This window comes from Larus michahellis, chromosome 2, assembly GCF_964199755.1.
Source record: "Larus michahellis chromosome 2, bLarMic1.1, whole genome shotgun sequence".
Lineage (NCBI taxonomy): Eukaryota > Metazoa > Chordata > Aves > Charadriiformes > Laridae > Larus > Larus michahellis.
In genome coordinates, this window is record NC_133897.1 from 49,039,728 (window position 1) to 49,067,440 (window position 27,713).

At 36.2% G+C, this 27,713-nt stretch overlaps 1 protein-coding gene across 1 annotated transcript in view; it reads right to left on the reverse strand.

Annotated features, from left to right (window-relative positions):
* The window catches only part of LARS2 (leucyl-tRNA synthetase 2, mitochondrial), an 89,091-nt gene that overhangs the window by 43,773 nt on the left and 17,605 nt on the right, over positions 1-27,713 (reverse strand). Inside the window, exons 5-9 of the mRNA XM_074575225.1 lie at positions 26,009-26,069; positions 18,163-18,252; positions 13,849-13,992; positions 2,476-2,583; positions 809-968 (exon numbers count right to left, since the gene is read on the reverse strand). Coding sequence (XP_074431326.1) covers positions 809-968; positions 2,476-2,583; positions 13,849-13,992; positions 18,163-18,252; positions 26,009-26,069 — 563 coding nt within the window. The remainder of the gene's footprint in view (positions 1-808; positions 969-2,475; positions 2,584-13,848; positions 13,993-18,162; positions 18,253-26,008; positions 26,070-27,713) is intronic.

The following is a 27,713-nucleotide window of genomic DNA, read 5'->3' on the forward strand; positions in this document are numbered from 1 at the left end:
ACAATTTCCCACAAGATTCCTGCTTCGTTGCTATTGACATCAGATGTTACACAGACAATGAAGCCATGTGTTAGGATGCCACCAGTTAGGAAAAAGTAAATACTGAACACCAGCCTGAAGTGGAAACAAAAAATATTCAGTATATTTTGTGTTTACTCTTATAATCTTCAGGTTTTCCAAACAACAGAAAAATAGTTGGCCAGGGATGCTAAATAAAGGCAGAATTGGTGGTAGGAGCCTTCAGGACACCAATCAACACCAATTAAAGAATTACCTCTTCTTTGTATCCTCTGTACAAGTCAGGACCTGCCATAGGGCTACTCTGAATTTATTCATGGAGTATTATTGTGCTATCTATCAATCACCCACTTAGCTATGTATTAATGATCTCTTGCCCTCTTTACATCCCCTTTGACAGGAAGGGATCATCATTGGTGTAAAAGCTGGTTCTCCTGTCTTTGTGCTAATGACGTATTACCATATAGCTGTGAGATTTTCCAATGGGCTGACAGTCAGAGTTGGACTATTCACTTCTGGTACATGAAAAAACCAAGAATCTGTTCCATTGCTTTTATATACTATGAAGTTTTACAGCCATTATAAAAGGAAGAATTCTAACATAGCTGCTGTTACTGTTTCTGAAGCCAGGACAGGCTGATGTGACACTGTTTGACATATACAAACAATCAAAAGACCTGTTCCCTCTCAACAGGAACAGCTCATGCTCAGCTTGACACACATTCTATGGAGATGATTCTCTAAAACTGCTACTCTTCTACAAAAAAATGCAGTATGAGAAAAATATCACCTTTCCCTGGGATGAACTCCCTCTGAAAGACTTCCTTGAGATTGCTATTCCCATGCAGCAGTCTGTGAGTTGGTAAGATACATAAATGCGAAGCTCCATAAATGGCTTCAGGCGTATAGGTGTAAGCCGCTAGCTTCTCTTCTGTTACTTTACCGTTAACCTGAAAAAGAGCAGGAAAATATCCCTGATGAATTTCTTTCTTTTCTCCATTGGAAGTGCAGTGGGTTTAGATTCTCCTTCCTTTTTATGGAACTAAAAAGTATACGTCACCCTGTAGAAATATACAATTCTGAATATCAAAGCCAGATGCATTCTCACCATAGGGAGTTTCCAGAATCAAGTCTTGACAAAATCAACTTTCAAGACCTTGAGAAACTTGCTTTACAATCTTGCCTCAGTTTATCTAAATAAATATATAAATATTTATATTCTAAAATCATATTTAATATTACATTGTGCTACTGAGCTAGATACAATCCCTGGTTAAGTAACCTGGAATCCTTCTATTCCCTTTTAATATGCATGCCCAGTTTCTAAGAAACGGAAATGAGAGGCTACCTTTGAAATCTAAAGAGAATTTAAAATTTTCTCAGCTACCAGGCTTTCCACCACATTTTTCTAATGAAGTCAATGCTGCAACTTACGTACAGGAATAAAATAATAAAAGGTGGCACAACATTAAAACAACGGGACATAAAATGAGAGTAATAAACTCAGGAAGACTGCTTAAGAAGTATCACCCAGCACTATCAACAGATAGCTCCATTAACAGTGGAGTATATGGGGGTCTTAGAAGAAGATTTTTCTACAACAGGCATTGATATACTTTTTCAGAAACAATTGACAAAAGCAACTTAAATACAGAAATGCACCTTCTAGCAGTGTGCAATTCAGAGGTATTAAGAAAGTTTAAACTGTCTCAATTTGAGGTTCCCAAAAATTCAGTATTTTAAAATAAGGAGTCACTTTTAAAACGTTAGACCAGAGTAAATGAGCACAATAAAGCTTTGAAATCCAAGGGCTGAAATTCCATCAGGGTCTCTGAAAATCTCTTCTGTCACTATCATATTCAAAAAGCATTTTGCATCTCTTCAGAAGGACTTCAGATTTTACCACTTTTCTCTAGAGAATTATAATTCTCTTAAGGTTTCTCTCTCTTTCCTCTCCTTTCTTTCTATCCAGACTTCTCTGTAGCTCCATCGCAACCTAATTGTCTGGTTTTCATTATTTTAGTTACTGTACGTAATAAATGAAATAATGAACAAACACCAATAAAGTGGCTTGCCTGAGGTCAGCTTGGGTCTGACAGAGAAGGTGCTGTGCAAAGCAGACTCGTGCAGTGCCGTTTGATACTGCTCTTGATACTGCTCTGCTAAATGTCCTGGCTTTCGGGAACACTTATTAGCTGGCATGTAGTTTGGCACAAATACCCACAGCCAATTTGCATCCGATGTTGCACTTGAACACACAAACCCTTTCCTAAAGAGAACAGCAGGGAGTATCTCTTCAACCCACAAGCGGTGCTCTTCAGGATCTGTGCTGGTCTGGGCACATAATCTCTTTTAGTAGGTTTCAAGCTTTTTATATCTGAAAATCTATTCCCATCACGCATTTCAGGGGTTGTGGTTAGCCTGACCAAGATAGCGGTATTGAAATTTCTGACTTACCTTTAGCAAGAAGTCAAGAGAGCATCCAACACAGTCACCTATCCAATTTGCTTGCATTTCTTTTATACCATACCACTCAGGGAGATCGGACAAAGCATCAAACATAGCCTGATTCAATAAAAGAAAGAATTAGAACATTCAGCTTTTGTAAGCATACCAATTAAGACTGTGGGTTTAATTATGACTAACATCAAAATGATAAGGTAGGTGCTGGTAAAAACATAGGAAGAGGTGTTTTTATACTGCTGCTACCCCATATTCATCTCTTTGAGAATAGAATTAACAGAGCGCAAGCCAGAGGTATGACGTCTCCCACAAGAGATCCTATTGTTATGAAAAGAGGCCTTCCTTTTGAATGGACTAAACCTTAAAAGACAGAACAAAACCCTTAGATGACAACAAACACAGAAAATATTCCCAGTGGGTGTAAATTGTGTGAAGTTTAAGTGACCTAATGATCTGAACTAGACTACTGACACATAAGAGATGTGCTTGCAGGTATGAAGCCTGCATTTGGATTAGTTGTTCTAGACAATAGCCTGGAGATGGCAGTCAGATGTCTTAACATTTTCAAGCTCTGACTTAAAATGGAAAATAGAGTTTCCAGCTGCCTATCCATTTTTCAGGCTGTAAAACTGAGTGAAATCTTTAGGTGATATCATCCTGTAAAACACTCCACCCAAGTTATAACAATAAGGCTTCATGCTAAATTCAAAATATATATAATAATATTGTAATAATATAATAATAGTATAATATATTATGTAGCAGAGAAGAAATTAAGTGTTGGCTCTTTCATTAGCCATAATGTCCAACAGCCAACCTGTAACTTCTATGGATATTTATACTCAGCAAGAGATATATTTACGTGCTTTCTGATGCATGGCATGGAAGCGTAACAGACTATTCTAAACCAACTAATACTTGCCCAAACCATTTGAACAGTATGTTTTTAACAAAGGAAATCTATACAAGAGTAAAGGAGAAGGCGTACAACGGGATGGATAACTTAAAGCTCATCTAATTTTTCATTTCGTAACACTTGTGTTATGAATACTCCACAACTGTCCAAAATCTTTACTTTGGCAGAAGTGCAGCCAGAGGCATGAGTCATTCAAACAGATGGTGGATACGCTGAACAATTATAGTTAAAATCTAAGAATAACGCAACATGTTGAATGATTTTCCTTCAGCTGTGACTCCCAACATCAAATGTGCAAGCTCTTTATTATCTCATTAATTGGTAACAACCTGCAAGGATGGACAGTAGCTATTACGTGCTGCTCAAATTAAACAGTGCATAGTTAGATAATTAGTGAATATACAACTCACTCTATTTCAACTGGTGTGTTTTAACTACATTCTTAAATATTTTCAGTGAGATGCATAAAAGACATTGTAAGAATTACTTTCTAATTACTGCTCTGTTGTATATCTATCATTCAAAATACAACAAAGGGCATGTCCTTCATAAATCATATTACACCACCACTTGGGATTATTATTGCTTTCTACATCCTTAAGAATCAAATTCATTTTCTGATGATTTATAAATAAAAGAATGATAAGGTTTTGGAAGGTTTTTAATCATACTATAACTTTCATCAGTTGTAGCTCACAATTGCAGGTGTACTATATCATAGAGAACTGCAAATTCTCATTATTCTCATTAATTCTAGTGTTCCAGAGACTACTGAGCTTTATCTGCCATGAATAATCCATGTACTTATATATCTACCAAAGAATAACGAATAATTGGAGAGATATAGAGATACAGACATATATACTGACAATACTTGCATACATCCTTTGTAAGAATTTTATGCATTTTAGAAAGAATGAAATTGTGCCAATACACACAGAACTGGCTGTACACATTAGCAGATTTTTATAAATTCTCCTGCTTGGATATCCATCCTAATCTACATTACATTTTGCTGGCAGAAGCAGCTAAATGTGCATGTGCTCTACTGAAACTGTACAGACTGTAATTGCTTGCCAGCAAAACTTTCTAAATGTTTTTGTTTTTTTTTTTTCACTGCGGGATTAATGCATCAAGATCCTTAACACCAGTGTGATAATGATTTTAACTCTACTTAGTTGGCCTTATTAGGATCTATAGGCTACAGTTTGACTTAGCCCAGTTCTTCTCTTGATAGTGCAATTGCTTCATGCAGCTAAATACAGTAAAAGCCAACTTAGCTTCACCTGAACAAAGATAACACAACTTATTCTGCATGATGACACAGCCTAGCAGAGTGTGCAAGCGCAAACCCTTCACATCTTAATGTGCACATGAGCAGTAGACAGCATGCTAAAAAAACCCCACCCAAAGAATCCTTTAAAAATTTTCAATATGGAATTATGATTCTCTGTTCTTCTTGAACCAAACTTGAACCAAACTTGGTTCTTGTTGAACCAAAACTACTTTGGTTTCTTGTCAAGGCTACAAATAGCAGGTGAAGTCAAAAATGAACAAGTAAAACACAAACACTTTACATAGTGTTACAGAGGCAAAAAAAATATACAGTATGTATACTGCTAGCATGTTAATAAGTGTATCTGGATCGTAAATTAACCTAGGATACTCACTTACAGGAAAGTATAAAAGCACATTAATTCTTACACACATTAATACATTGTACAGTCAAAATTCATCCATGCAAATTAGGAGGTTTTTAATAATTGCTTAAGGGAAACACTTTCAAAAAACTTTTCATTTTCAAATCCGATTGCACCACACCCTGCAAAAAACATAAATCTGTAAATACATGTTAAAAGTATTATTAATTTTAAAAAGTTATATGCAACCTGTTAGGGTATACGAAACTCTTGAATTGAAGCTGACCAACGCTAGCATAGAACTTCCTGTATATCATAAGCTAGTGTTTGAAAAGTTAAATATTAGCTCCATGAATTTTGCTTCCATGCTCTTTTTTAAAATCACTGCCATGTTTGGTAAAACATCTTATAAATGATTACAGTAGTCCCATGAATTCTGCTCACGGGCATGTAACTCCTAGTCACCTGTGCCACAAGTTTGCTAACTAGGTAACCCAGACAAGATCATCAACAAAAAGATTCCCAGCACTTAGGCAAATGAATAAAAGTAAAACCATGTTGGATTCTGCAAGTGACAAGAAACAACAGCAGCATTACAATCCAGTAAGAAGTGAGTGATAAATTTATCAACTAAATTCCATTTTCAAATTTCTGATGATGACTTAATAGTGAGAAACTTGGAGACATTAGGTAGCAGAGTCTTTCTACTTTCATTTTTCATGGCTCTGGAAGAGACGGTAAAACTGAAAACGCAAACATCTAATTACAGGAGAAATGAGTCCCATCTTAATTAAACACAAGTCTAGGTAAAGCATAAATACATTTTGGCAGTCTTTCAGCTCTAAAGGTAAGTCAGACTCAGAAAAAAGCTGAAGAAATCAAAGCTACATTCAGGGATGAGAATGACTTCAAGGCCTCTTACACCTTTAGGAAAGTTTAACTCAAGCGCTGGAGAAACTGAAGATTCAGGATAAACTGATGTTTTACAGGACTGTTTTACTCTTTCAGAATACCTAAAAAATTCTGACACAACTAGAAGATGAAAGTCAACCAGTTCAGATGATCAGAGTCTCTCACAAAATCAAGATGAGTTTGCTGAAGATTCATCACACACAACAATGACCAAATCTGAAACCAGAAGTAAAGCGTCTGAAAGTGGAAAACTAATCTCACATATCCAGCTGTTCGGTCTGTTGAAGATTCGGAGAGAAACAGAACTGCAGGTTAGCAATCTTCAGACAGAAAAAAGTACATGAAATCAAAGAACAGAAGTGCTTTATAATTTCCCAAGTGTATCTCAACTCCAAAAGTCGCCCTCCTGCTTGTAGTTCAAAGAGGGAGGATTCTGCTGAACACCTAAAAATTCAGTCTCTGACTTCGGGAACTTAAATTTTTAGTATGATCAATGCCTGCCACTAATTTCGTACTGAGTGAGAGGATTTCAACTCCTCCGTGACAGTAAATGAAGTAAAGTGGAAAAATGTAAATATAAGCTATAAAGCCAAATGTTTACTCTTTTTTCAATGAAGACACTTTAATAAAGTTTGACAAATTTGCAACATAACAAGAAGACTAAAATAAAAAGGTCAGCAAAAGGTTTCATTTCAAAAGTATTCAATTCATTAGCAAAATAGAATTGTCTTCTACTAAATTAAAATCAATTTAAAATAAAAAGCTTTGCTTCTGAGGAAGAGTCAGAGAAATATTCAAGATCTGTTTGGATTAAAATTAAATTCTTCACTTTATTTGATCAAGCTCCCAAAAGGCTAACCAAATATAAACTAAAGATTACACAAAATCACGTAATACAACTTAATATATTAACTAAAGTACAGGAAATTAAAGTTAGGCTGCCCACTGTTTTATTTTGCACTCTATTGCACAGTTCCAACTGTGATTATGCAGTACAGCTTTTGTTGGTATTTAATCTCTTCTTTTGTTTTTACCTTCAGTATTTTCTGCCTGTACTATCCTAGGTCACTCTTGGCTCTTATTTCCCACATGTGAAGTACACTTGGAAACATAAATTAAAAAGGCACAACAACGCCGATACTGTGTGTGCTTAAAATTCTTTCTTGTAAATGTCTGAACCATCAGAGTTTTCCCCTTTCTTTATCATGTAATTTATCGTCAACAAACACGTCTGGTTTGACTATGTGGAACTGAAGCAAAGAAGTGATTCCTTAAAAGCAAAACTAAAGCCAGCGTTCTTCTCCAGATTTGCTCTCCAGAGTTGTTCTCATTGTAGCAATTACCAAAGAGAAGATATTCCCTTTTCAATATAATGAAGCTTATCTTTGGGATAAATGAGTAATTGATTCCATAAATATAAAAGCTCTTTAAAACATTTGTTATAATTTTTAGTAGTACTGAGCATTCACTGCTTTGATTAATCCTATACCAACAGGGACTTAAATTTATATTGCCGTAGCACCAAATGAGATGCTGCGTTTAAACTATGGTGAAAAGATCAGCCTGGTCTGGATGTCCACATACAATTTTCTGTCTTGCCAAGCTGACAAAACAGGTGTCATTTTTTTATTGATGAAGTGCTAAGCAAGCTGTGGAGATGGTACTCTTGGTCCCTGTCCAGGAGAGAGCTCTCAGCCTGACTCAAGAGGAAGAGTTTCAAAGGGAGGTGTATCAGGCCCATTCTGTTGGAAGACGACAACTATGAGCTAGATCCCAAGTGTGGGAAGTGAAAAAAATCACACATAAAGCATGGAAAACTAAAGAGCCAGCATTTCTATTCTCCTCAATGATGAGGCATTACCTCATGCTATGAAATACAACGTGCTGTCAAGACTCTTAACATCCTAAAATGCAGTACTTCAGTTTCATTACATTTCATTACCATTCTGCTTAATATCTCAGAAGTAGAATAGAAAATAAAAAAAATAAAAATCAAGTAAAACACAATTAGGTAAAGCAACGCCAATTCCATTCAGACCAGGCAAAGGGGCTGTCAGATGCAGTGGAAACCCAGCGAAAAGTTGGTGAAGAACTGGTAGATCTTTTGTTGTTTTCCCTTCACAGAGTTAACATCATGCTAAGTATCTAAGTTTTGATGCTTCACAGAAGGTAAGGATTTGTCTCTAAATGTCTATATGAAAAAAAACCCTATTTAAAAAAAAAAAAAAAGTAAAGAGTACTACTTATCTGTATGGCAACTTTAAATTTGAGTGGCAGAATTTTGTAGGCTCTATCACTTTCCCCAGTATTTAAATTAAACATACACATATTATCTTATTCCTGTGCAAAAAAGAAGAAGATTTAAGGCAAAACTTGAAGATTCAAGGTTGCTTCAGTTTTATTATGTTCAAGAAAAGACTATCTTTTGGTTATTTGGGTGATTTGGGAAAAGTAAGATATGAAAAAACATTGTATAGAATTAATTTTGGAAGAACAGGGACTATGCAAAGACTAACCTTACAGATTCTTATTTGAGGACTCAGTTGACTGTGCATAAAAAAACATAATAGCAATTTACAGGTACACACAGAAAATACATTTACAGACAGATTTTTCCAATGAATGTGCCTACAGATTCAGCTGGGTAACCATGGCAACTAAATGTTTTAGCTTAAACATCTTAAATGCAAAGACAACAATTTGAATAATAATGCCGTCAGTTAAGGTATTATACTTTTATCAAAGAAATCTGTCAAAAGAAAAATGACAATTAAAATGTTCTTTAAAAATCCATAAAAGCTGCTAGACCATTTCATATGTACTTCACAGTTTAAAAAAATGGGTCATGATTACTTTATTACTTTACATAACCCAAATGCTTTCTGCTAAGTGTTTAAAGCATGATCAATATTTTTGCCCTTTGAAAAAAAATTCATTGCCAATGGTAAGTTGCCAAGTAAGCAAACACTGCTTTGTTTGTTTGTATTTTTTCTTTCAAGATAATAAATCAAAGCAAATCCACAGAGGACGATTCCTCTGGACACAACAGAAATCTAAAGAATAGTGTGCGCAGGAATGAAACACTGATTCCTGTAACACACAAGATGATTTCACAGCCCATTACTGATCATGTAACTCCTTGTTGGTATTTGACTAGTAATTTAACCATTGCAGATGAAGATTGCCCTTCCTAGTATTTATTTTTATTAAGGTTTTGAGATACAGGAGAAAACATAAAATGATAAATGGGTGAAAGTGAGGAACACATATGCCTAGAAAGATCATCAATATGCAGTATAAATAGGTTGAATAGTTACAACAAAATAACTTGTGAATGCTCCAAGTAGAAAATAAGTTGTATGTGCACATATTCAGCCATTATTGCTAGCTGGTAATTTGCATGAAGAATTAAGGGATAGCTGATTCGTTAAAAGTATTTTAAGTGGAACCTCATCTATGAAGCATAGTTATGAAATAAAGACTTAGATTTTCCTTTAAGCCTCTCAGGAAATGAATTACTTCGCGGAAATAAATGTTTTTTTCAACATGCTTTCTCACTATGTCAACTAAAAGAAAACTCAAGGAAACTTCTGGAAGGAATAGGGAACAGATCTGCAGAGAGCCTTGTCACAGAAAAAGGGCAAGGAAGGTGGAGCTTTTTGACACTTGGTCTTGAATTTCTGTAAACTTTTCAGAAGAAATAATAGTCACCATGGAAGGTGCATGCAAAAGGTAACCAGAATCTAATGGCTTTTCCCATCAGACACCAAACCCAGATTGAGGCTTCACTGAGGAATGATAAGTGGGAGAAGTAGAACGCACTTAAAGAATACTAAACCTCTACATCTAAAAGTCGCTAAAGGGGGGAAAAAAATACAGATCTTCCCCAAAAGGTGCAAGGATTAAATTACTATCAGGTAATCTCTTAGTACCTCCCATTTTTTAATTTCGAAATAAAAAGTAGTGAAACTTCAGTGGATAACAGAGATCTAGCCATAAAGCTCGATGAAAGCCTGATCCACTTAGCTCTCTACCTTTTCCCAAACCTAGTAAGAACATCTTGCACAAGGAAGGAATAAATCTGCTCCGTGCCCGTGAACATGTCCAAGCTGTGAGATACAGGAAATAGAGGCCAGGTGAGTTCTGATATGAATTCTGGCACAATGGCTCAAAGACGTAAAAGCTACTCTACGCTGACAGAAAACGTAGGTCTTCAGATCAGAATGATTTTGACCATGCTAATTTGGCACCATCTTGCCTTAACCTTCTGGACATCTTCAAAAGAAGCAGAACTGGACAAAAGATGTTCAACAGGCAATTGACTCAGAAATGGGGAATAAAGACCTCAGGGTCAGACAAGTTCTGGAAGGGTGAACTTCTATTTGTATTGGTTTTTTCATGCAAAAAAAGTTGACCATAGATTTGAAATCCCCAGTCCCATAAAAGATAATCTTTATAATGACCTCTCAGATTTCCCATTTACAGGAGTCTGGCATGTGGCGTACTGTAAGTAACCTTGACCATCTAAGCCCAGCTTGGATAAAAATGCTCGCTACTCCTGTAGCATCCTAAGCCTTCAGGTGCCTGAAAATACCTGCAGAGAAGATGCTATACACATACTCATGGCAAGCCCCAAACAACTGAAGAAAAAGGGAAGTAAGATCCATACAGAACCTGGCATTATTCTACAGAGGCATGTTCACTGGCAAACAGTCAGGTAAGGATAAAAAACCCTAATTTTTGCACTCATTTATCATTAGAAGCACAAATATTTGAAGTCTCTGAACAGCAAAGACTTTCAAGAAAAGAAGTTGTGCTGGTAGTGGTTCTGGTCCATTATGTAAGCCAGGAAGATCTCTTTATGGAAATGAGTTTCTTCAAGAGCAAGACACATGAAATAATCCCCCCGATGAAGTGAAGGTATTATCACCACTAATGTTATCATTCTAAAATCATATTAGTGATTAAAAGTCTTTAGCTTCTCAAAGAGATGTCTCTATTCTCCGCACCTATTAGGACTAACTCTGTAAAATCTGACCCCTCTGTTCCAAGACAAAAGGCTCTGTAAATTAACATCTCTTGATAAAGCCCGGTCTCCTGGCAAGGGCTTTTGAAAAAATGTGGTGAAGAAGGCTTGAGGAATAGGCTAGGAAGACTGATTGCTGTAACCATGGTGTTCAACACTATGCTATTTAGGATGATATGGATTCACATCAACTGTCAACAGCTTGAAGCCAAAGAAAAAGTATACAAAAGAAACAGATTTAGATGGAAGGAAAAATGTCTCTTACCACTCCTTGAAAAGTACTGGTATGACTACTGTAAGGAATGAAGAAATGTGTGCAAAGTTGAGTTTTGAGGATAATTAGTCAAGATATTCAGAAAGAGGAGCCAAAGTTGTAGTATTTAAGATCCATAATTTGGTTTCTGTCAAAATGCTGTTGTGAAGCTAATGTCAAGTTATGTCAGTGTGGGCACAGAGTCTCCCTCCAATGGACAATCTTCAATTGTGGCTTGCAGTTCATGGGCCATTCAGAGCTCTATGGCCAAAACAGCCTTCTTCAGAAAGTAAGACACAACATGCTATGTTATCTGGCCTCTTGCAACTTGAAAGAACAGGGAATTTATTTATCTTAATCTTCCAAAGCATGAAATCCATCCAACATCAGATATTGGACTTAGAATAGCAGAGCCTGGTAGTCTGCTATTCTTATTTGAAGGTTTGGAAAAAAAAAAAAAAGTATTTTTTTCCCCGTCTACAACCAAATGTTTAAAGCCCTTGCCAAAAGAAGTACAGTGAGACTGTTCAAAATATGCCAGAACCACAGCAACAAAAATGGGAGTCAGTCGTGGCTGAGTAAAAAGGAAAATCCAAACCACCTGCTGATACTTGGTAGCATCTGTCACTGTACAGGAAGTGGGAGCACATGAAGGCAATGCTTGCCAAAGCACTTGAGCTGGGAGCAATATGGCATCACTCATCGATCTGGTTGTATCAGCTAGCATAGACCATACAGAATATCAGTGATGCACAGAACAAAATTTTGGGAAACCTTTACAGAGATCTGTAGAGTACTCAACTGTCCTTAGGCTTAAAGGTTTTGTAGAGGTTGATATAAATGTTCACCCCCAAATGACAAGCAGTAGCAGCTCTCATCCATGATGCCACTAAGATGTTCAAGAACAAGGGGTTGTTTTCACTTTTGCCCTTCATGTAAGTAGGGGATATGTTAGTCTCCTGAGGTGACATCTTTGGGGGGAAGATGACGGGGTACTGTGGAGGCACAAGTTCCTTCTTGTCATCAGCTGAGCCTGCTTACTGGAGAATGACATGTGGGAGGTATAATCATCCCAAGAGCTGATGGCTTTCCTGTAACGACATTCGTTAGGTCAAATTTTGTTAGGACTGAAGATGAAAGATAAATCCTCCTTCCTAGAGGAGGGTGCATATTGAGCAAGAGGTAATAATCCCATAAACCAAGGGTGTTTTCAAGGTTACTGAAAAGCTCCTCAGTCTTGTCTTTTGGTCTTTATGAGTAAAAATTTAAGGCTGATTCACCCCTCTTACAGGGAAATAGGTAAACAGTGATTTGGTGCAAGCATGGATACAGCCCAGAAATACCAGTCATTATTTCCTACAACCTCTACAAAGACAACAGACAAAAAAATGCATCAGTAAATGTAGAAACTCTAGTTAAACTCCAGCCTCAAATTGAGGGAAACAATGAATTGAGGCAGACCCTGAAATATCACAAAGGTGATAATGAAATCTGGTGACAAGAGCACCAAGAAAAAGCTCAGAACATTGTGATCATTTTGTGGTTGTGCAGACATGCTCCATTTTTCCTTCAGCTACAGCAAATCCCTTCCGACCTGAACCATTCTGTGATTCTGTGAAATGTTCCCTCCTTACTGCCAGAACAGGCACCACAATCAGAAAACATGCAACTCAAGCACCCTCTCTGTGTATGTGGAATCAAAGCATCAGGCGGGCTATCTAAGGCTTTTTTCTTTATTATGAATGGACCTAGAGTGAGATCTGGATTTCTTCTCCCTAGATGATAGTGGAAATTTGGTCTCCTGAACCTGAGGCTCAGGAAATGAGTCAAAAATTAATTTTTAATATTTTCTTGGGAATAACTTTCTCAATCTATACTTGAAATCTCAATACACAGAACACCTGGATGGAATAAAAACTTCACCCAGACAAAACAGGAAGTCAATACTTTAATCTCCGAGAGCAAAAAGCCAAAAATGTTGTTGAAGAATTCCTAGGTGTGGAAGCTATGCTGTCCCATCACAATAAAAATTTGAGCTCATAACAAAATAGGATGTTTAAATAACTTTGAAATATTTTTTAATTTACAGATATTCAAATAGAGCAGAGTATGAAGTAAAGCATAATAGAAAGTCCAGATGCACGATGGTTCAGACACATGAGGAAGTGAACACTAGGTGACAGGCTGTACTCCATTGCTTGTAAGTACTCCATGCCCATAAGTCCAACAGGTTGACTACGTGAACAAGTTTCTAGTTCAAAAATGAATGCACAGCTGTGCATTCAAAGTATGCAGAAAAGCACTTGACGGTAAATACGGGATGACAGTGTGTGCATGCAGAATTCATTCATTCACCTCTAATTTATGCTTTTTTGATTTCTTCAAAACTTAATCCCACACCAATTACTTAGAATTCTTAAAGGTGTGAACAGAAAGACTTAAGGGATAATAATTTTTATATACACAAATACACAGGGATAGATCATGTATATTATTCTATAATTATATATTACACAAACATGCATATATAAAAGACCTCATTCAGCTTGATGAATATTTCTGGATGAAAAGTCACCTCTTTTAAATGCTACCATAATTTCTAAAAACTGTATTCTCATACCTTTGCATAAGCAGTAGTTTTGATAAACCACTGTTTGAGGTATTTCTGTTCCACTTTTGCTCCTGAACGCCATGAGCAACCATTGTCATCCACCTGTTCATTAGCTAAAACAGTCTGATCCACGGGATCCCAATTTACCAAGGCCTGAAAAAAATGCAAGAAAAAATATTTTCAGCAGCTATTTCAAAACCAGAATCTTACTTTTCAGACACCAAAAGAATTTTCCACAAACATTCCTTAGGCCTGAGTTTTCTACATTTTTATAACATCCATTTAAATCAGCAATGTGGACACAACTGGAGATGTTTCGAATATTCAGCTTCTCAGAACTCAAAAACCCCAAGAATGCAGTTGGCAGCATTAGCCTTGATTGATCATGCTAGCGGGATAGGCTGACACTTGAATGTTAAATAGGTAAGTTACAATTGACTATACTGCAAAATCACATCGTCTGATGCTTAAAAGGTGTCCGCCACTAATCCAAAAGCGCTGAGTCAGACTGAGAGGGATGAATAACCGAGGATCTCCAACTTGAGAGGACAGAATCACAAAGAAGCATTACAGCGTTCAACTATATTTCAAGTGAAAGAGTTGATATTTTCTGCATATAACTTCTGTCAGCTGTGTGAATTACTTTTGGAATCATCTTTCCTTATCAATACAAATACATTAAAGAAAATCTAAAGCAAAATAAATGTTGGTGTTCAGCTTTACAAACCTTGTTTTGTGAGGGCTAACTGAAATACCAGACATATCATACTGGGGAGAAAGCAAAAATCAAATTTACCCTCCACAGTGCTGAGCAATTTAGCTGATCATTTATCATAAAGAATCTAAGACCACAAAAGAATCCTATTAGTCATTCCAGAATTGGTATTCAATGCTAGACAGTAACTTGAAAAAATGTACATACAGAAAAAAATATAAAAATAATTGAAGCGATAAAGAAAAGTAATCCATTGTTTTGAGTGTTATTTAGTATTTGAGATAAATCAAAATTAAATCAGCCTGACTGAAAAACAGTAGCTCCAGCTCCATAGCATTCTCACAGATTAAATATCATTTGAAAATTTTAAACGAATTCTTTGTGCATGGGGAGGACTTAGTATCTCAATCTAAAAACTAATCCCTCTCCTCATATTACTCACTTTGCATTTTATCTATCACTGATCACCTTCTGAAATGCCCGTCTCCAAACAACTGATATTGCTTAGTTTGAACTATGCTACATATTCTTCGAAACAGTAAATATCGCAACCAGAAGAAGAAAGACAGACGACAGATGCAGCAGACAGACAGACGCATGGACCCTCTTCCTTAGGAATACTGTTGCTGGTTTTGTTACCAATGTGTGGTACATGGGTCCGTCTGCACACGCGTGTGTGTGCACACAAAGTATGATTACCTATATCGATTTATACAAACTTTATTATAATGAAATGAATGAAAGCCATTCTTTGATAAAAACAAACTCACTTTCAAAAGGAAGCTTGTGTGAATTCAGTATGTCACTGGAATTTAAACTTTTTACAGTTTGCCTACCTTTTATCTGTTACCAACCAATAACATCACACTGGTTTTTATAGAAGGCTTCTGAAAATTCATTGGGAAATTAAAAGCAAACATTATATTCCACTACTACAGATCTATTTTCTAGACTTTCAGAACACACAATTTCTTCAGTAATGATGCAACACATTATGAAGGTGGCTCTAAAGTAATGGTCTTTTAATTTGTAAGTTCTGAAAAAAACCACCACCACTACGAAGTTAAAATAACAGCTGAAGAGAGATAAATCAGATAACATTAAGAAGTAATAAAATGCCTGTTGCATAAAGCAGCATTAGCATAGGCTTGTATTAAATAGGTTATGACTCAAAGGTGAGAAAAAATACTGTTTCTGTTTTGATGATATTGGATCAAATTTATGAAGAAAATTTTAGAAGGTAACTGAACTAATCTATATTAGTATAATTATTTAATATAACATATTTTCATGATTCATAACAGGAAAGATTTATCTAAACAAATAATGCAAAACAAAGCAAATACGCATTTGAGACATCTGTTACTAAATGGTCTTGTCTGTGAATTTTTAGTTGTATTTTGTTCCTTCCATCTCTCATAGCCTTTTGACTAATATCCAGAACGTGGATATTAAATTAAATCCTTAGTTCCTACTTGTACCTCACAGAAGCAACTCCTTGACAATGACAGCCTCTGAAACTATGGCCCCAGGAAGCCACTAAATGTCATCTACACAAAGCAGGAACAGTGCAAAAGTGTAGAGAGACCACAAATAATTTAGAACTCCTCACTACACCAATGCAGACCATATGCTTCCAAAATAGGATTCATCTCATCTAACCTCAGGTATTTATAGAATAAGTATCTATCTCCAGGTTTGGTGTCTACGCTTCCACTACAGTCTACAGACACCTAATCAAAAAAAATCAAGAGTCTAGGTAGAAACTAATCTCAACCTAAATAAGACAGCCACATCTGGCCAGGTCAATAACCTCTACAGTACATGGACTAGATCAGTATTGCAGGAAGAAGAGAGAGGATTGGGCTATGGTGAATAAAGATGCCCTCTCTGGATACTGCTGCACCCAGACAGACATTGTTAATTCTCACTAATTCCAGCTGCGGGACATACTGAGCCTGTGTCTCCCTGCCAGCATAATTTCTGGCCAGACACACATACTCCTGGAACAGAGTGTTAACTAGACTACACATATTATTCTTATTGCCACAGTAAGGCTATGAATTATCTCCTTGTACCCAAAATGAAACTGTAAGACAGGAGACTTGACGCTGTGCAAAAGTACTGCCTAACATATATTGCAGGTAGGCTGAAGACAGGGGATAAATATATGCTTTAAGTATATGTGACTGTTTGAAGGGACCCAGGGTTATGGGCTATCTCTGCCATCTGTTTCCTGCCAAAAAGCAACTGGTTTATATCCACCAGAGATTACACCCCCTACAGGCTCACAGATGCTGATTTAAGTCCTCAAACTGATCCTTGACTCTTAAGAGGGAAGCAGATCCAACCACTGGCACTCAAACACCTCCAGGATCCCACAGTACTGGGAGCCTGCATGCAAAATTTGTTTTGTATATCAACACTGCATCTAACAAAGCAGCAAGCCTTGTGCTTTTCAGATTCACCTGGGATCACTTGTCAAGCAAAACAAATTTACAGATAAAAATAACTTTGTTATGGCAAAGGTAGGAATTTAATTTTTTTTATTACAAAGACAGAAAATAATTACAGGGGGAAAAAACGGAAGAAACATTTCACCCCCCTAACCCAGCATGTTAGGACATATCAAATATTGAATTTTTTTGCTGGTTGTCATTTAAGAACTCCGAATACATCTTGCCACTGGAAACAGGAGAAGCAGCTCAGTAACACCCTGCCATTCCAAATACTATCTTTCACCATCAACCTCTTACTCTGGGTTCAGAGAATAATAACTACATCACTAATTACATCCTATGGGATTTCCTGGTTTCTGTAGAATACAAATGAAACATCAAAGCATATTTAAGAAATCTTGGTTTCCATTTTAGCTTAGAAACATTCACTAAATTGCCGCTTTGTTTAGGTGCAGCTGTTCAGGTATTTTGGAACTGCGTTGCCTTAGCTATACAGAGCGTTCTTTGGAATGCTCATTTAACATCTTTGTTTCACCTCCTGCTTCTTCCCTTTTCACATAGCCTGATATACATTGTTTACAAAATATTATAAGGTAAATGTTTTCTTAATGTACTCTAACAGAAAAATAGCTGTGACAGTCTTAGAGCATCTAGAGATCACAAATAGGGTCCAGGAACTGGAGGGTTAGGCACATAACCTCCACCTATCCTAGCCAATCCTATCAGTTCTCAGACACAGTAACAGAAATGTTATACAGTTAAATAATCTTGCTGCTGAAGACACCCCTCATGATCACATTATCTTATATGAGAGAGAAGAACAAGAAAATTCTATATTAAAGCCATGAAATAAACTAATAGTAGCTACATTCTGATCCTGCACGTCAATGTAATTCACTGACAAGAAACGTTTCTGATTTGACTTGCAACAATACCTACTCATGTTAATTAGTTACATATAAAATTTATCTACATAAAAAATTCAGTTATGTACAAAATTAATTATATTTTGCAGTGATTTAAAACCAATAGAGCACAATAAATACCTATCCACTTAGTGAATGGATGATCCAGAAATGTGCCACTGACATAATGAGTGACTTGGGTTAGTGAACCTCCAAAGTATTAAAGGTGAAAATTTGTACCTACCTCTTTTTGATACACTATCCCAGCTTCAAAAAGCTTAAGAAAGAGATATTGTGTCCATTTGTAGTACTCTGGCAAGCAAGTGGTTATTTCCTGCAGAAACGAAATAAAATAAAAATTCCTGAAGCTATACTTAGTATTTTCTTACGGTGTTTTAACTTAAACAGTTCACTCAGGAGTGTATAATATATGACACAGAGAAAACATAAATGTAATTTGGGGTAATGTTTATAATGAGTGATATTCACCTGTCCACAAAACCAGAGAACATGGGCTTTGTGTGGGTTTGATGTGCAAAGACAACTTTCCCTGTTAACATGGATTATAAGAACCCTGTAAAATCAATGCTGATAGACAGAAGAACAGAAGATGACTGGAAATGACCACAGCTGCCTAATCAGGGAAACAGCAAAACTAGAAGAAAGTAGAACTTTATCAAAGAAGTCATCTTTGCTGTGTTGCCTTTTCAGCAATAGGAACAGAGACTGTTGACTGTTCAGAGGCAGCTGGGAGCTGGCTGCAGAGAGGCGAGCGCGAGCAGGCTGGAGGAGCCTACGGCTGAAGCCTTAGGTACAGAAGGACAGCAGAACAGCACTAGGAACTGAGGCTGTTGACACACAGAGCGTGTGGGGCAGCCAGGAAGGAATATGGGGTAAGACTCCAAACTTCAAGGTGAAAGACTTGGTTACCGCACAATCAAAGGTCAAATAAGAGTCCATTTTAAAAGGCAAGCCAGCTCAAGGTAGGAGAATGCTCTGGGTTAACGTTTGGAGAAAAAGATAAGAGTTGTGAAAGGAGTCACAAATGAGGGGGAGTGCTAAGAGGGAAATAAAGACAAATAAAAGACAACATAAGAAGAAGGAATGGGAGTTAAGAAAACAGCAGGTAACAATATAATGGATAGCTTTTCTAAACTTGCGAAGTTTACAAATGCTTACAAAGTTCCATATTTCAAATGTTTGTTCTTAAAAAAACCAAACTGCATTTCAAATAAACATCTCCATAGGTGAAGATGACTATAGGATTACATGATTATAGACTCCCAATTTTCTCTGTACAAACACAGTGTTTCACAGGCACAATGGATACACATACATTTTCCCCCCATATTTTAAAGTTTGGCCAAAGTGAAAACAACTGTGTAACTCAGTATTTAAGTTCTGATTATATCATAAAATACACGAATAAACAGATCACATTTCCCTCCTCAATAGCTTTCCTGTTTAACTTGCACTTGTTTGAAGAAGAAAAATTTCTATAAACTTCCTGTTTGACCGCATTTGTACTTATTGAAGTGGAAGATGACTCCTACGCTGAACTTCAAGTCAACAAGAACTTCTCTTGATTTTAGAGTTACAGGGTTGACAGCGAGCCACTGATAAAATTTATTCCATTTGCAAGTAGTTATCAACTACCTGAAACAGCTCCAAATGTGAAATGTCTTTCACCTGGGCTTTCCTATCATCTAAGCTGGCCACTACACAAGACATCAGCAATACCATCTGCTACTCAAATGACATCGGAAACACCCTAGCATAAAAATTTTCTTCTTTTTCTACAACTTTATATTCCAGTGCTGAAACGTTGCTTTGAACAACTGATGTGACCTTTGAATAGATATGCCTCAAAAGTGTGTATAAGAGGCTTTCAAGACCAGAAAGAGACATTTAACGGCAAGTTGTCAGCACAGCATGCAAAGACTTAGTCATGAAAAACAGTTGCTTGATTAAATCCCTGTGCTCTGCACTGAAAAAAAACACTTGATAGAAGTCTGATTTCCATCTCTCCAACCGAATACTATCCATTTAATAAATTTTTTTCCCACCCTGCTTCTCCACACAGTGGAGTTCTGTCAGTGTGATGCCACTATAGGGAACAGAGCTTCATCACTGTAATATCAGAAACACAAATGAAGAGAGACAAACTCTTTTGGTACAATATAAGGTTATGTGAGCAACAGGCAAACATGTAAGACAAGTGAAGTGAGTTGTCAAATAAAAATAGTAAATGGACTGAGATTTGTCCTTTTGGTCCTGAATGGCAGATGTATGTTAACTGAAACAAGAAGAGATGACGTTTCTCAGTCTGAACAGGTATGTTTAGGACATGGTACAAGCTAACTCCCGGAAACAGATTCTCATGTCCGTGCTCTCTCACAAGTTGTAAATTGAAATTTTTCAGAAAGGAATAGAGCAGACTGTTGTCATTGAAGAAAATGTGTTGTGTGGTCACTGAGCTGCAAAAAGATCACTCAAGCTCATCATTTAACTTTATAACCATGAAAGTTTGAAGTAACATTTGAAGTTAACAAAGAAAGAAAAATTACATCACTACCAAGTGAAATGAGCTGTTGATGACAAGCCAGCAACCTCTTGTCAATCTCAAAATGTTTTGGTTTTTTTTCCTACCATTTAGCACATTAAGACTCACGGGGAAAAATAATTTCCCATGTGTACCAGTTACTGATCTTGATTAAACAAATGATGTCTGGTAAAAAGTTTCCATTAGGCTGCTATCGTGCTTAAATTAAGGTGAATGTTAACATTTTTATTTATACTGTATGAGCATGGCAAAGATCTGCAGTGCATTAACAGAACTGACTTAACTCAGAAATACAGAAAAGGGTTTGTTTATAAAAGGGTTTGCAAAATAGCACGATGGAGTCCTTCCACCCTGCCAAAAAGTGTAATTTCCTGAATTTCACTTTTGAGTTGAGCACTAGCGTAACAGCATTCACAGAGAACCCCATGTCACAAAGCAGTTCAGTGAATATATATAAACAGGATATTAGCATATTTTCTCCAAAGTTAAAATATATACTAAAAATCAGAACCCCTTTTACAAACATGAAATATGCTGCTCAGCTGTCCACTGCATGTGCTCTTCAGTGCTCTGTGACAGATTTAGTGATAACCCATCACCCCAGCATTTCAGAAGGTACTATCAAACGGGAGGAGCAGCATCTCCCTCTTCCCCCCAACCGTCTTCCCTTTTACTTTTGTTAGCTTGCTAGTTAAAAACAGTATCCGATGCTGTCACCAAAATGCATCATTATCATTGGTTACTGTTACTGCTCCTACAACAATGACACTCATTCATTAAAACAATTCATGAAAACAATAAAAACAAACCACCTTTAAAAGTGGTCTGTTTTTAAAAACAGTGCATATTGCCAAGGTATGTAAAAGAAAAATCCCTACCCTTACCGAAAACTACCTTGCTTAATCCCTTTATCACAGCACGGCAATCTGTTCCTAACAAATAGCATGATGGAGGGGTTAGTATCTGATTACTTTTGCAAATCAATTCTCTGCTACAGACTAAATAGCAGTATTACAATTTAGATTCGACAGCAGTGCAACTTGGGAAGCAACCAGTTCATGTTAAGGTTTAAGGGCCATTCATTATTAAAAAATCTGATAAAAAACCCTCCAGTTACCAAAAATCTGGGAAAACCAACAATAAAGAATCCTGTAAAAACAAAAAAACCCCAAACTGGATGGAAGATTTTGGTCATTAATAAAAGAAAAACTAATATTCAAATGCCTTGTTTTATAATTCTCATTTGTTCTAAATCTGTTCCATTCTTACAACTTTCTATTATGTAAATCTGAACCTAAAACTGGTTTGGTTTGTTTGTTTTTTGAGAAGGTTACATCTTTAAGCTACTTTCATGGCTATTTTTTTTTAAAGTAACATTTACAGGCTGCGTAAGTGTTTATTTGTAAGATCCACCAGGCTTTGACAATAACATATAACTAGTCTGGAGAGAGGTAATTTCCTAGTTTATTACTAACAATTTTATTTCTAGCACAGTCTTATGCTATCCTGAAGACAGCCATGTTGCATGTGGTACTTATTAAAAAGGTGATAAGGAGAAAAAGTCTGAACAGATTTTTTTAAAATCTCTTTGGGAAGATTAAACAGTCTTTAATATATTATTTGCCTATTTTGGTCTTAAAGGGCACGTACCACGTCATCTGGAAGTACAATTAGTTGATTTTCAGAGGTTTAGAGCTAGACCAAACTACATGTCTAAATTCACTTGAATATTTGTATTTCAAAGTCCCTTAAGTTTCATGCTTTATTAGCTACAAATACAAACGTCATGCAGTGCCTACATTTTAAAGCATGAATATCCTTCCTGCAAAAACATTGCCTCGTATCAACGGTTTTCTTTTTTATTTCATTACAAGCAGGGTCACTGATTATCACTGATATGTGGATAAAAAGAAAATTTAATAGGTAATGCTCTATCTACTGCTACAGTTTTATGCCTGCTCAGGCAGTACACAAGATGACAACTTCCAAACGGAACAGAAAAATACCTGCACAAAGAAAATCTACCAAAGATTTCATCTTTTTTAATGTAGAGAACAGAGGGGAACATTACTCTTATGCAAAAAAATTATGTCACTTGGCACACAGGAATTGTTTAGACTAAAAAATGCTGGCAGTACGAGCTACCTCTAGAAGAAAGTCACAGATTGATAATAGAGTGGTGAACTGATGGCTGACTGGGAACATGCATTCAGTCTGACAGCGCTTCTGAGCAAAAGAAAGAAAAAGTGTTATACACTCTCCATCCCTTGTTGCTGATGATATGAATCTTTGAAAATTATATTGCCCAATTCCCCTGAAAATCATGCTTAAAAGAAGCGTCAGGCAGTTTGCTGTGCCGTCTGGGATGATATTTTGGAGAATCTGATCACCAGGAATGCCCAAATTATTGTTATCATAAAACCAAAACATAACCACAATGTTTTTTATTTTCCAAGTGCTTTTAATGTCTCTCAGAGACATTTCTTTCATACTCAAACTGCAGCTTTTAACCCTGGATCTGACAAACATTAATGTTGAGAATAGAAATATTCTCTCTCTTAGGTATTATTTTTTTTTTAAAATCTCTCCCCAAAAATCACATTCCTTTCAAAGTGATTTAAAAATATAACATTTATTACTTGAGGCACTTGAAATACCTACATGTTTCAGGGAAAACATATCAGATCACTACTAGTATTCAAAACTATGCTAAAGCAAAGTACTTACAGAGCTATTGTATGTATTTAATTTCATTTTAAGTTTGCTTACATTTTCTGTTTAGAATAATAATTTTCAAGTGTCCTTGTAACCTGGCTTTCTGAAATAATCTAATTAGTTTTTAATAATGCCTTATTTGTGGCACCTTACTGGTTAAGTAATTTCACTGACTGCTACAACATAAAAATACTTTTGCATTTTGATTTGTAAGACAGAACAATGAGAAAAGCACAGATAAATAAAAGGAAACTTCTAGCATCCCAGGTGCCCTGGGATGTGATCATAATAATTTTACCAAGCAATAAAACTACAACTAGCCTTCAGATTCCTGGACAGGACTTTCTTGAACACCAGACATGACTGTACAAGCAGTCAGCTTCTTCAGCACAGCTACATGCACTAGATATTCAAAATGTACTTTTTATTATTTTCCTACTTTTTCCGCCCCCCTTAACATTTGTAAAATGGTAGTATTTACTTAAGTTTTCCTCACATCATCTAGGCATATAGTCTAAACTGGCCACAAAGGACAGAGACAGTTAACGTAAAAGGTTTGCACTTCAAAAAGGCAATTGACCACACACTAAAATAGGGGTAGGGTAAGGCAATAGGTTCCCTCCAGCATATATTTGCTAGGTACTATGCTCTCGCACAATGAAGGAGCACATTTAAGCAACACTAATGCAACTAAATTAAAAACAAACTGTTGTTTTGTACAATAGTCTTGGTTAATTAAACTAACCCATATAAATAGTGGTTTTCTTGCATTTTTTACAGGAATCACTAATGCTACTGGGTTTGTTTGCATTGTCACAGTATTTTGTAAGCCACTGATTTAGTTCCATACAAGAACAGAATAATAAAAAAAAAATATTCCTTACCTCGAAGAGCTCACTTTTAAGATAAGTACCTGCACAGCGCAGTGCATTGCTGTGCAAAGATGCTTCAGTTAGCCCAGAAGCAGGGCAGCTGAGGCACTGCCCAGCCTAATTAGCCTTGCAGAGAAGGAGGCTTTATCAGCCTGGAAAATACACTCTGCCACAGCTTGCCGTTCCACTTCCAAAGGTAGCTCTTTTATGGCTAGCTCAAATATCCATGCATTTGGAGATCATGTAATACAGATATATTTCAGGCATGATACATTTTTTGCAATGAATAAACATATCTAATGGTTACCATTCAGGTCACTCTTACTCCAGTTAATAACGCTTTCTAGGTAAATAAAACTAATAAGCTAAGGAGTGAAAACTCCAGAATTCATTATGTTTCAAGGAACACTTTTTAGCTGTTTTAAAATCTTAACTTTCAAAACCAGAAACTATGTGCCCCTAGAGCATTCTAAATTATTTTAATTACACAACTGTTCAAATTAACTTAGTACAGCATCAAAGCCCTTTCCACAAGTATTCAGAGACCTCTGAAAGTTCATGAACCAAAACATGGTTTACTAGAAAAGCGAAGGTAAGCCTCAAAGAACAGGCGCAGAGATGAGAAATTACTTTCCCCTGTATACTTACACTCCCTGACATGGTTTTCAGTACTGACAGTTCTCCATCTCTTCTTCAGGATGGAAGGGTTAAACAGAAGTCCATACAGAGAAGTGAATTTTCTCAATTTACTTGAAAGGTACTCTGCAACGTTCAACTCTGGTCTGTTCCATAATAGAGCCTACACACATGATTTTACTGTTTTGAAGTATTGCTTTATTACAGACACAGAAAATCTCTGAGATACTAACAGTTTTAAATATAAGAAAATAATTGTCAAGAATGTGTGCAGTAAACCTTCCACAGCAACCTTTTATTTTCAGAGCAACTTTTTCGCTATCAGGAAAATGAAAATCTTACTAAAAAGGCTTATACTGAAAATCTTGACATATATATGACACAATGAAATATGGTTTTTAGGTGTAAGATATACAAATAAACAATTTCACCTTCAAGATTAAAGAAAACAGATGGCAGGTCTCAGACTGCCAGAAAACTAATCCTTTTCCTTTTCAGATCTACAATGCTGCCATAAAAATCCAAGATTAGTATCTCCATCACTCTATTCAGAATCATATTAAGGTGATAAGCAATGGTTATTGCTGAGAATATAAAGGTAGTGACTGACGCTGATTCACTGGTAAATGCAATAACCTTACAATTGCTTCAAAAATTAATTTTTTTTATCTTGAAAATTACATTAGCTTATGTCTGATCATGTTGCTAAGGTTTTTAAGGTGAACACTTGATTCTCAAGCATTAGTGTTTTAAATAAAATTTCTGTTTTCCAAAATGGTCATGATATAACACCTACGAAAATGCAGACTTAAGCTTCAGATTTAGAATAACATAACTAAACCACCATTTCAAGTTACTAGCTTTAAACCCTTGAGTATATTATAAAAACATACACATTGAAAAAAGCACTCCTCAAAACATATATACCTTAACACAAAGGCATGCTGCTTTATAAACATCTATTTAGACGATTGTCTAACTTCTAACACAGAAAATTGCTACTTTGAAAGAGATGAAAAAGCAAAGAGAAAAATCAATTGCAAAACTGAAATTACTTTAAAGAAAAGAAAGAAAACCTTGAGATTGTCAGATGATGTCAGTATGTCAAAAGTAAAAGAAGTTTGATAAGAAGCTTGAGAGAAGCTCCATTTCCCACTTTTTCCAAGTGTAAATTTACAGTTTAACAACTTAAACTGGTCACTTTCAAAGACCTCTATATTGTCATAGATAAAATGGTGAAATTCCACATTTTTCAATGTTCCATCATACAAAAAAGCAGCATCCCTTAAAAAAGAAAATCTTACCCTTTCCCATGTAAAAGACAGACCTAGTGCATCAAACTGTTCCCTCATGTGTTGAATGTTACTGCAAAATAAAAAATTTAAAAATTTATTAACTTTAAAATATTTCTGTAATAAGATCATATTTAAAATCAGGTGCTTATAAAGTACTGAGAAATCAAAAGCCCTCGTTAACCCCTAAACACTATTATCTCACTAACAGTGAAACTCAAGGAACTATCAGAATACTCATCTTTAATAATAATTTTTAAAGTCCCTAGCATATTCTGGTTCCATTTCAATAGCTGTGTGTACAAGACAATGATTTTTCTTCTCTTGGTTTGAGCGTAACTGAAAAGCAAATATGGCCCTGCAGTTTGAAGGAAATGTTCCTAAAGCATCACTTTGCGTTATTTTTAATTCTCTTTATTGCAGTTGAGCCAAAGGACCCTCTGAAATCTTCATGATGCTGTAGGACACGTTTTCACAATCAGCTTAAACCTGGTCTACTTTGGCAATACTATCCTGGCTGTGTTTTGCTTTGACTCTGGTAATTGTGGTTGAGTTCAATCAGCCGAAGACACGCCCTACAAAAAGTTCTCAGAAAAAACCCAGCAGTTTTCTTGCTTCGCTCTGATCAACAGCCTGATCAAACCAATACTGTGGTTGCAAAAACATCTGAGCCAGCACAAAAGAGGTGATGGGAACTTATATCCTGGGAGGTGACACGGAACCCCTAAGCTTCTGGTGGCAGCACAGTTATAGATAAACTTACGTCAACTGTGAAACGGTAGGACTAGGCCATGGAAGCTTTAGTTTTAAAATGCACTAAATACAGTTTACCAAAATGACCACAATTACACAATATTAACTAGTGACCTGGTGTGAATTCATTCACATACTTTAAATTTGCTTAAAATTTCTTATGGACTTTTAACTTTCTACTAAAATGCATTATGTCAGATAAAGTATCATCTCTTCTCCCACAGTGACTAATTTGACAGTCATGAAACCAAGTGTTTAACTCTGATCCAGAACAAACTTGTATTGATGAATAACTGAGTAATGCAAGTATCCAGTACTAACAGTTGCAGAGCCCGAGTTACACTAGAAAAGGACTGCCAGGAGGCCTGTATCAGTACGAGTATACCAGGAAATCCTCTTAGGGACTCACAGCTTCCACTGGGAGAAACCATACTTTCAGTAGTACTGCTTATATTAAAGCCCCACTCAAAATAACCTGCACCAATAAAAAAAAAAATCAAATCTGAGTGTCTTTCCACAAAGTTTCTGCCATTATACTAACTCTTACTAACAAACATTTCTGTGTGTTTTGCATAAGTAACTCGATCTTTAATTTGTTTTATGTTTTTTTTCCTAACTTTGAGAATATAAGAAGTACTAGCCAATTGGAGCTCATTTTAAATCACCTCTTCAAAAAAATTATGATGCTCGGAAATATGGTTGTTCACGCCTGAACGAAGCATGTTGAAATGCTTACAGTGTGCCCCCTTTCACATGGGTGGCTGGCTCTGCTCCAGGAATGACTGAAACACACCAGGTTGCTACCACACCACCACAGCTTCACATTCAGTTCAGTCATCCCTGCTGTAGGCATGAGAAACATTCAGGATAGGAACAGTGGAGAAAACAGAAGACAGCAATTACTTCAGTGGTCAGAATTTAAACTCCCCGTATGATGAACTAACTTTCTTCCTTAGCATAAACA